The 11,339-nt window shown below is 38.3% G+C and overlaps 1 protein-coding gene across 1 annotated transcript in view; it reads left to right on the forward strand.

Annotated features, from left to right (window-relative positions):
• Positions 1-993: 993 nt before the first annotated feature.
• LOC104527488 (receptor-type tyrosine-protein phosphatase O-like) overlaps positions 994-11,339 on the forward strand; it is a gene marked incomplete at both ends in the record, with an annotated part of 16,411 nt that continues 6,065 nt past the window's right edge. The window contains 5 exons of the mRNA XM_010171219.1: positions 994-1,133; positions 3,815-3,947; positions 5,359-5,479; positions 6,741-6,809; positions 10,294-10,377. Of these exons, the coding sequence (XP_010169521.1) occupies positions 994-1,133; positions 3,815-3,947; positions 5,359-5,479; positions 6,741-6,809; positions 10,294-10,377 (547 nt within the window). The remainder of the gene's footprint in view (positions 1,134-3,814; positions 3,948-5,358; positions 5,480-6,740; positions 6,810-10,293; positions 10,378-11,339) is intronic.

The following is an 11,339-nucleotide window of genomic DNA, read 5'->3' on the forward strand; positions in this document are numbered from 1 at the left end:
GTTTTGTGGCGGATCTTACAGATCACATCCAGGCTTCTCTGACAGCATCTTACAGAATGAGAATAACAATTTATTTGTGAAAGGGAAAAAATAAGATCAAAACATTGTTGTACACAGCATGTTGTATGTAATGTGTCAGGATCATGGAATCAGGTCATTGTTTGAGAATGACAATGTTCATTAAACATCCATAGATTAGGTAAAAATCTGAAAACTCTGGAGAATGGCTTGGAAATGTAAAACCCAAACATTGCACTCTCTAAAATCAAATCAAAGGAGTCCAGGATTCCTGGGGCGTTGAAAGCTAGGTTTGCCAGAACCCATCATGTGAAGTTATCAGGGTGAAAATTGGGATCAAGCCTTGTTGGTGCTTTAAGAGCTGAAGCTGCAGGCGACTTCAGTCTTGAGCAATTAATTCCTGAACTTGAGTAAAGATAAAATGAAAATAAAGCAAAGCAAGAATGTTAGCTTGGGAAGAAAGAAAGACTCCAAGGTGTTTTTTTAAGCTGCTAATTGAATTAATATATCCCCAGCTACAATTAAATGAATCTAGACTGCCTTTGCTTGTGGGACACTGCTCCTTTATCATCTACTGGTGCAGGCCTTGTGAAGAAAAGCTTTCTGAGGCCAATGTGTTGCTAACAGGTGGACAGACATCTTCTCGCGAAAGAGTTTCCACTAACATTGTTCTATTAATAGAATATGCTGATCATCCTCAAACAAGGGCTTTGCTGAAAAGGGAAGTGAAGTAATTATCCAACTGTCCAAATAGAGAACAGTTTAAATAGAGAAGAAAAACCAAGACACTTCATCATCTTCCCATTTTACAGTGGTAGTTTATCACCATGAGAGGCAGGGCTTTACATTGGCAGGCTTTATCTGAGGAAATGAAAGATAGAAGGGCATCAGGCATTTTTGTTTGCGGCTTCCTCTTCTCAGTTGTCTGAAAACTTAAAGATAAGCTTAATAAAAGGAGATTTTTCTGTTAACCAGAACCAGCCCCTCCAAAATCACTGTTTGCTGTCAACAAGACTCAGACCTCCGTGACTCTGCTGTGGGTGGAAGAAGGAGTGGCTGATTTCTTTGAAGTCTACTGCCAGCAGGCTGGATCTAGTCAGGAAACAAAAGTCCAGGTATGTAAGCATCTCTCCTTTGATTTCTGCTCTTCATCTCTGAAACTGAGATTGGGTCTTGCATCTTTCTGGCTTGGTATCTGCTGCTTAGCCTTTGTGTGTAAAGCCCAATGACCTTTTATGCTCAGTACACAGGTTAGATCATAAAACCAAATGTGGTAAGGTGGTTCAGAATGAAACCTTTAAAAGCTAAACCACTGAAGCATTTCAAATCTAAAATATGTTGTTATTTTACAATATCAAAATTGGCTTCTGTCTTATTGACGAGATTATAACTAGTTGGACAGAAGCTGTGTGCATCCAGCAGAGTGTCAGTCTTTGCTTACTCATGAAAATAGCTCTAATATACTGTGCAAAACCTAAAAGGACACAAAACTAAGGGAATGTCAATGGGCAGGAAGGGAAAAATGATCAGGTAGCTTGATAAGGAATGGGAAAACCAGACATATTCAGATGCCATAAGATCTTTTATGCAGCATTTAATTATTTCTGCCTTACTTTATCCATGGTTTGGAGAACTGTTAACTGAAGTTCAATAGGACCTTCACTGCTTTTCAAAGAATGCCTTTATGCTGCAAATGCAGCTGCTTCTCCTGCTTTTTGTCTCTTAGGATACTTCCTTTGAGACCCACCTTCTCAGCTTCACAATTGGACCTCCTTTTCTCTCCATCTAGTTAGGTACCTGTGCTCAGAGGCCATCTGAATATCTGAGTGTTTAGACTGGTAATATTGTTCAATGAAGAATAGAGCAGTAGTAGTTTTAATTCCTTGACATTCAATGCTGTGCAACATATGAGACTTTGCAGTTTAGCTGATGATAAAGTGAATCACTGTGATTACATGCCATGAAACATCATTCTGTCATGTGGACTGTCACACATTATGGGGAATCATTCAGAAAAAAAATTTTAAAAATAACCCAATTAGACCACTGATTATCACAAAAGAGACATACATACTCTTTAATCCTATGGAAGATCAGTCTGAATTATTTAATATTCTTTTTAAATTGAGAAAGGCACTGATGAAAGGAAAAAAAAATATATTTAAATGCAATTTAATCTTTTGGATAGTTTGGATTCCCCATCTAGTTTCCTGCTTTTTCCCGGTGAATAGCTAAAGATCGTGAAGTCATTATCTACTTAGCAGAGATTCAAAATAATGACGTGGTCAGGCAAGGAAGGATTTGCTGCTTTAGTGCAGAGCAAATCTGTTTTGAGAACATCAGGAAAAGACTGCTCCATTTGGCAGGAGCTTCAGTGGGTGTCTCATTTGTTGACATGAACATCTGTCACTAGGAAATGCACAGAGATTGTCAGCTCACTTCTCATTAGATTTGTCACTCTCTTTTCAGTCTCTATGAAAAAAAAGAGGAAGGGCTCCTTTTTAAACTGTAAAAAGGGATGCTTTCCCATTTGACTGGTGAATTTATTTTTTTAAATGATTTTCCATGCTAATTACATGAACATTTTTGTCCCTTTCCTCCATTTTTAAATCAGCAAAACAAAAAGCAATAACTTTCCAGCTTTTAACATCTTGGGTTTTGGTTGACTAATTTAAATTTCCCAGAGGGGAAAATGGAAAATATCCAACGAAGTACAATTGGCAAACTATAGTCCCTCCTTTCAGCTCAGGGAATAAAAGTCTGTTCCTTTACACTCACGTACATGTGATTTAATCTGTGTAACGTACCTCGGAACTGCACTGCAGCAGGCACCCTTGCTAGCCTAGAAAAAGCCCATGAATGACAACAGGCCACTGCAAAAATCCAGTGCTTTGGACTTGCTACAGGATCTTGCACTCCCCATCTGGAGTGAGTTCATTCATAAAACTTCTCCTTGTTCCATTTCTAAACCACTGACTCAGCATCCCTATTTTCACATCTGCAACCCACCCTTGGTTCTGCTGGACAACACAGAAAAGCTTCTGAGGACCTTAAGGAGCTTTATCTTTAAGTCAATGCATGTGTTGTATTTGTTGTCTTTTGCCATATCAACATTTATAAAGCACAAAAATTTTTATCAGGGACGTAATAATTAAAATATTGTATAAATATGTTATGTAAGGAGTTTCTGGTAGCTAGAAAAACTGAGGTGTGGGATATCTGATCATAGTTATTACCCAAAGGCTTTGCTCAAGCTTTGTTTTTCACCTTGGCCTCTCAAAAGGCTCACAGAGAGGAACTGCCTTTTGTCCAGAGGAACTGCCTCATGTCCAGAGGAACTGCCTCAGAGGCAGATATGACACAGATTCATACAAGCCTGTGGAGATTGTGATTGCCTTGGTTGAGCTTTGAATAAAAATAACTTTGTTTTCCTCCTACCTATATGGCTTAGTAACCGGAGCTCGTGAGCTCTGCCCACCTCCGAGGATGTCCTGGAGGTCACAGCGCTTTCCTCCACCAAGCATGTGCCTGACCAGCCCCCTCTGAGGCACCCTTGGGGTACTCTGGGTTGTTCCCACTGCTGGTTTCACCCTTGTTCTTCTCTCCTCTTCTGCTATCTGGCAGGGTTACCTGCCTGTGTTCAAGAGCAGGCCCTGGTTACCTTCCTTGGGTTTTGAAGCGCTGGTTTCTTTCACCAGATCTGACTTTACCTGGTCAAATATAGGGATAGAGAAGGGAATATTGATTAGTGCTCTTGCAATTACAAACCTCTGAATATTTTTCCCCATTTCTGCAGGAACCTGTCACTGTCTTTTCACACGTAGTGACCGTTTCCAGCCTAACCCCTGCCACTTCCTACAACTGCAGTGTGACCACCTTCAGCCACAACAGCCCCAGCATCCCCGCTTTCATTGCAGTTTCCACCATGGGTAAGTAGCACTTCACTGCTTTCCTCTTCCTCCTCCAGTTACAACATCTGTTTCTACTTGCTTTCTAAAGCTGGTCTTGGTGACGCTGGCCCCAGGGGTTAGTTGGATCATGGAAAGGCTGCCAGATGTGGATGGGATGGGGAAGCAGCTTTAAAAAGTCCTTAGAAAAATGCCTGTTAGGGGATTGACTTGGAAAAAATATAAAGTAGAGGCTCAGTTCTCTACTGGGTTTTAGAAATCAGGGACCTGGTTTGTGGTGCCAAGGCTGAACATCAGCGTATTCCTTGATGACATTTATGGAGAAAAACATCTTCTCAGCCAAGCCCAAGCAAGAGGAAAATCACATTTATAAGCTGCTAAGGCAACAAATTGCTTTCTGCTTTCAGTGAGGAAGTAGAGACAGGGTGAGAGAGAAGAAGGGCCACTGCCGGATCTTGAGCAGTCACACCCCAAAGGGATAGCTCCTGATGGAGGCTCCTTGGGCATGTTGTGAAGCTTGGCTCTGTACTGACTGAAGAAAGAATATCAGTGTTGAACTGCCCAGAGCACTGGACTCTTCTTTAAAATCTCTCCTTCAGAATGATCGGTGTCATCTCTGCTTAGTTAGGGAGTTGTGTAGCTTTAGTCACTGGTCCTGTACATCATACATTACTCCATGCTGGAGTTCAGTGTCTGATACTTAACTTAAAAATTTCCATGATTTTTAATCTAAAAAAAATACTTCTCTAAATTAAACTGTGGATGTGAAATTATTCTGAGCAAGTAGAGAGATTTTCTTATATAATGAGCATAACAGGGTATCAGGTCTCATAGTAGCACAGTCGATAAGCACATAATATGGAACAAAAATAAATCAAGGTTTTGTCATTGAGAGTTTATTCCAGCTCTTCTTTAAAACAGAATATTTTGTTAAGATTTATTTGCTAAAGTGATTCAATCAATTTCAACCCAGTATATTACAGAGCCTCAGCCTGTTGTTTTGCCTCTGGGTCAGAGAAGTTATTGATTATTGTTGAAGAACAACTTCAGAGTTGAAATGTACGTTGGAGACATAGATGATGAATACCTGTCTTTTACATTTCCTTCACCCTTTTCTCTTGTGTTATCAATATCAGTTAAAGAGGAAAACAAACAAACAAACAAAAAAAAAACCCCAGAACATACCAAAGTTTTAACAAAATGCCAGAGTGAAGTCATTTCCCCACAGAAATTTTGTAAGAGTCATAACTAGTCAAAACCTCCCTTTATCTCTAGTGGTAGATTTTTCTCTCTGTGACACTCCAGGCTGAATGAGATCAGTTCAGAAAAATAATGCTATCAACATTCAGGGGAAACAAAAAACAAACAAAAAAACAAAAAACTGTCAGCACTTCTGAAATGAATAACCAAGAGCCCTTGTTTGTATCTATAGTCACTGAGATGAATCCCAACATAGTGGTAATCTCTGTATTAGCCATCCTAAGTATCCTTCTGATTGGACTGCTGCTGGTGACTCTTGTTGTACTCAGGAGAAAACATCTACAAATGGCCAGGTAAGTCCAGACTTATGCTAATTCCAAAAATTTCAGACAACAGCAAACACATCATGACAATAGTTGCAATTGATGATGGTTGTGTGCATGAGTTCTACTCAAGATGCTTGTGAATAGAATACCTTCAAAACAATTGTCCTGCTGCTATCTAGGAATACTGTGTCTTCTCCTTCTATCTACTTTCATTCTTGACCTGAGTTATAAGCCTCAACCTTTGTCTTATTTTGAGCTTTGCAAGATTAGGTCCATATATTTATATTATATTATAATATGTTATATTTATTATATTATATTATATTGTTATGTTATGTTATTTTATATATATTATATTAATTTACTTTCCTGTTTCAAGAAAGGAAAGGATTTCATGTAAAAAAACTTATGTGAAGAATCTTGCACTTTGCTACCTAGCAGAGACTGCATTTTATGTGTCACGACATGGCTATGTATTCCATGCAACAGGTGACCACACCACACATTTTGCAGGCTCTTTCAGTGGACATTGTGGTTTGTTCCTTTTACATGCAACTGACTCTATGAAAAACCCAGCTAAATTAATTCTTTTTCCCGTTTAATTACTGTGCAGGCAACCCAAAGCTTTTTCTTTTTCTCTTGATCATTGCTTCTAGCCACAGAAAATAAAAAACCCAGGAGGAAATTAAAAAAGTAAATCCAGTGAGATGCTGCAAGTAATTGCTTGCTTAAGTTAAGGAATCAAAAGTAGTCAAGTCAGTTTATCAAGTGTAGCTGAAAATAATGGACCTGTGATAAATTCACTGGAATGTTATTCAGGAAATCCAGGGAGTTTTCAAAATTCTTTTGTGAACTCAAAATGACAAAGCCCCTGTCAAATGGAGACAATTACACATCTCCTTATGGCTGGAACAGTGAAAATTTAGCATAGAATGTAAGTATCTAGCAAGTGTACTGAGGCCAGCAACTAGTGCTAGCGCCGGACTGTAGAAAGCCCAAATCTGGACAGAAGATGAGATCTATTTGAGATCTTCATTAGCAACTTCTCCCTTATTTCACTCTTTTAAGCATTATTAGGAAACCTGATCTCAGGTGGTGTTGAACATTTATTGGTTTTGGATGACTATGTTAAGGGATTTCAGTTATGTTTAGCACAGATTATCTCAGACCTAGTCAGAGAAATGAGTGTTCAGTACTTTTCTGCAACTCAGAGAGTTAAATCAACATTTTTGCAAGTGTTATGAATCCAAAACCAGTAACTTTGTACCCAATGATCTTCCTGAAACAGGGAATGCGGGGCTGGAACCTTTGTCAATTTTGCATCATTAGAGAGAGATGGAAAGCTTCCCTATAACTGGTGAGTGTTTGAAGCAAAGCTTTTAATTCTGTTTTTCCCCCATCTCTGCTTTTTGGCAAATATGATCTTTAATCTTAAGTGCTTATTTTTTATGTCATCACTGTTCCTCTTTAAGATAGAAGTACTATGCCATTATTTTAGTATGACTCAAGACTATGTATTCTGTCACCTGCTATTTTTAGTTGGGAATGATGTATATCCACGTCAACCAAGTTACATAGATGTGTTTCGGGAGGATTTTGTTTTGTTTTGTTTTTCTTACAGACCTATTTCCTAAAATAACACAAAAATGTAGAAACTTGATCTATAAATCCATTAACTCTTCCATAGAGAGATATTTACATCCAGGAGTAACCTTGCCTGTAGGTGACCAATTAGCAACTGTCTTCATGCAGTGCCATTAATTAGTTTTTCCTTGCATTGCAAGACAAGGACAAGCCAAATCAAATATTTACTGGAACTTAATGTTCAGTGGTGTTGAAAAGACTCAGGATGGGAAACACCACGTATTCTTGCTAGTCTAGAAAACTACCTGCAAGAATTGCAGGTACTGACTATGGACTCCAGACCATCACAGACACTATCAGCCAAAAAGCATTTAAACGTAGGAAGTCTGTAGGACTAGCTTTTATAGAAGCAAAAGGGCTCTGAGAGCTACTGACTGGCACCAATGTGGTCATTTTCATTCCTATTTCGATAATCAAATGGGTGCTAATGACTGACCCAAGGTTTACTGTTTGGTTATCAGCAAACTATGCAAAAAAGCTCTTCTCTTTCAAGGCAAGTCCAAACACAGATATAAAGCAGCTCGCTTCCAGTATGTAGGAAGAAGAAAATAGGCACCTTGGTTTTACACCCATGGTCAGCCTTGTTGACAGCCAAGAAGTTGGAAAGAGGAATTGGTGTGCAGGGAACTGCTTCCATGATCTCATGGGATCCAGCCTGCCAACAAGGACGGGATTAAATGGATTGACATTGCACCACAACAAGCCTTTTGCTAATAAGCGTGCAAACTGAACTAACAAGCCCAGCAAATCTTGTCAGTACCTCACTGTGCTGCTAATTAACTGGATATTAAACAAGCTTCACTTGCTTGGTTTAGCTTTAATAGCAGCCAGCTGTATGCAGTACAAACTAATCCCTCTTTCAGCTTCTCTTGCTTGGACTATATTAATGGCAAAGGCGGCAGAAGATCAAACACTCATGTTAATTAAATATCCAAGCTTGAATCGAATGATTAAACTAGCAACAGGTGTTATTAAAACCATAAAAGGCTTTTTTTCTGGGAAGAGGAATTAATTAATAGGTTTGGATGTGGACGTGAAGGTTGTTGTTGCTTGATTTAGTATATGTGTATGTATGTATGTGTGTGTGTATATGTATATATACATAAAATATGTTATAGAAATACAAATTGGGGGAAAAATATTCTTGCTTAATATCTCCACAAATTTTTGATAACTGGAGGCAGTGTGCCCTAATCTTATGGTCCTGACTTCTCTGAGAGTTAGTGATGATACCTTGTTTTGTGTGCCTCTGTTGTCTAATGTCAAGACCAGATTCACTGTCCATCCAGGCAGCCAAATGGAAAATATGGCCCTAAAGACAGGTAGAAAGGTTAAGAAACCGGTTTTGTGGAGGGTTATTCCAGGGGTCTAGTAAGGGAGCTATGGCTGTATCCGCTGATTCCTGAGGAAAGCTCAGCTCAGCAGATTTTTCAGGATTTGAGGAATTTCTGCATCTCTGTCTTTTAATTAGATAAAATTGTTCATACACCTGAGCAGTAGTTGAAAGACTATATAATTCCAGAGAACAATATTGTATGTATTACTTATTTTTCATACATTGAATGAAATTGATTGGTTTAGATGTCAGAGTTCCTAATCTGTGAACAATGTAAGTAGGTCTGCAAGAACGTTAGCCCGTGATTTGATAAGAGTGTGGAAATTTCTCATGATGATTTGATGATGAAAGAAGACCCCAGCTTAAAGAATTCCTTCTACCTCTGTAGGCAGGAGGAAGTAAAAACCTCACTCAGAGTTTCCCAAAGGAAAGAGGAGTCCTCTGGCAACATCATCACTTCTTTCTTCTAAGCCTAATGAAAACCTCTCTGTGGCAGCAGAGACCTGCTTATGGAAAACTGAATTTCAACCTCAGTCCTGTCCCATAGAAACCCAAATAACTGTTAAACCCTAAGGCCCTGATGCTGCTACCACTATAGCACATGATTAACTGGAAAGGGCTCTTGATGCTGGCCAAGCCGCACAATCCCTACCAATGCCTGGGGAAGGTGCCCTGCGGAAACTGCGCTGCTCATTTGCTCTTCAGCAGCAAAAACTCATTAAAGCATAATTTGGGAGTTTTCACTGCATGGGCAGAATTTTCCCCCCAGTAGTGGGAAGACTGAGATTAGAGATTATTACATTTGACATGATTTGTTTATCAGGGAGAACACCGTATCTACCCACTTTATAAGAGCCAGGAGTACTGAAAAAGGAAATTTCACTTAGTGGTTCCTCTTTAGAACAGTTGTAGAAGGATGGTGTTGCTTTTAGGATAGCAGATTTTCTCATGGGGAAAAAAAAACATGGTGAGGGTGTATTTGGCAAAAATTCCTGCTACCTGCTTGTTTTAAGTTTCGTGAGTTTTTCACATTTGCAAATTACCTGTAGCCCACTCCACCAACAGGTAGACCAGTCCTGAGTGGGTTTCCTGGGTGAGTGCATAGCAGAATCTAGTAAACAGGTTGCAAATACAGAAGTTGAAAATTATTTTGTCCTCAAATTTCCTTTAGCCACAATGAAATCTGCTGTGAATAGTTATTCATAGAAACCACAGTTAGAAGTTGTTCAAATAAGTTTTTTTGCTGGAAACCTAAGAGAGAATTTAAAGTGCTTAAAAATGGGACTCTGCAAAATGTTATGTTGATGCTTTCAGAAATCGGACTCAATAGAGGGTATTAAGAGATACTGGAATGATCTGAATTTATCTCTGATACAGATGTTCTGATATCCACAGGATCACTTGCAGGAGCAAATGTGGGAGATTATCATAGTTTTACACGGTAAAAACAGACTGTGTCTGTCCTGAAATATCTCAAAACATCAGAAAATAGACTTAGCACCACCTATGTAATGACCATAAACGTGTGGACGAAATTTTCAAACAAATTTTACTTTCTGAAAATCTGCCAGTTTATTAATTAACATTGATTTAGAATAACAGGCTTGTATCAATACCATAAAACATATTTATTTTGATCATACATAATTTTATGTTGGATAGCTGAAAATCCTGCATAGGGTGTCAGTTTGAGGAGTAAAAATTCTATAGATTCTAATAATATAATGAAGTAAGTAAGAGGAAGCCGTTATGGGTTTAGCTGATTTTTAAAAAAGAATTTGCTGATCTCCTGATTTCTGTTTGTCTTACTAACTCTCCTCACTTTTTCATCTTTATGTATGTTATTTATTAATGCTCACAGGCGTAGAAGTGTATTTGCTTTCCTAACTCTGCTACCCTCATGCCTTTGGACTGATTATCTTTTGGCATTTTATATTAATCCTTGGTAAGTGATTTACTTGTTTTTCCATATGCAATATGTAAACAATGTTAATTTCTATTACATGAAAAATGTGTGATACCTTTTGTTTTCAAATGGGTCAAAGCTTTTGAAGATATAATTTTCTTGTCCTAGAACATAGAGAGGATGTGGGTATCAAAGTATTTGCTACCCTGCTTCATCTAGTTTGTCTGTTTATCCTCCAACCCATTTTGATATTAAAAAGCTAATCTTAGTCATCATTGCATTCATCTCATTGCTCTCTTTGCAATTTTGCCACTACATTATAATTCCTGGCTTTTTCTGTCCCAGTTATTCATCTGTTTGCTGCCTGGCTTTGCCTTCTGCTGCTGCTTTTATATTACTAAAATTGCTTGATTGTGCCCCACCTGTTTGGTGTGTGATGTCAATACTTTAGTTTTTAAAGGTGCCGTTATGCTCTCCTGACATCGGTAAAAATTTTGCTTTTGGAAACAACAGTTCACTGAGAATTGATATGAACTAGCTGTCTTGAAGTGTAAAAAATAGGTCACTGTGTGCACGTCTCGGTGTGTATGTGTGTATATTTAATAGTTTAGTCTGTAAATAATTTATAAGGACTCAGTACGTGACTCATTGGGTTTTTTTTTGAAAATACCTAATGAACAAAGCCCCAAAGAACCAGAACTTTTTTACAAACCATTTAACAAATAATTATAATTAACTATGATCTAAAAATGCTTTATTTATATAAAGGAAACTTAAGTTCCTCATGGTCTTGAATCCAAGGTATAGTGATTTACAAAAATATGGTACCAAAGTTAAGATTTGCTTTTGACCAAACATTTTGCCTGGTGTTGCCATACAGCACCACAGTCCTGCCAGGCAGTTGTAGAAATATTCAGAGTAAAGATTTCTGAGACTGGTTTTCCTTGGGTCACATTGAGTCTGTAGAAAAACCCTTCTAAATTTCTAGTGGGCCCAGGAAA

Source organism: Antrostomus carolinensis, unplaced genomic scaffold (genome assembly GCF_000700745.2).
Source record: "Antrostomus carolinensis isolate BGI_N321 unplaced genomic scaffold, ASM70074v2 scaffold14457, whole genome shotgun sequence".
Classification (NCBI taxonomy): Eukaryota; Metazoa; Chordata; class Aves; order Caprimulgiformes; family Caprimulgidae; genus Antrostomus; species Antrostomus carolinensis.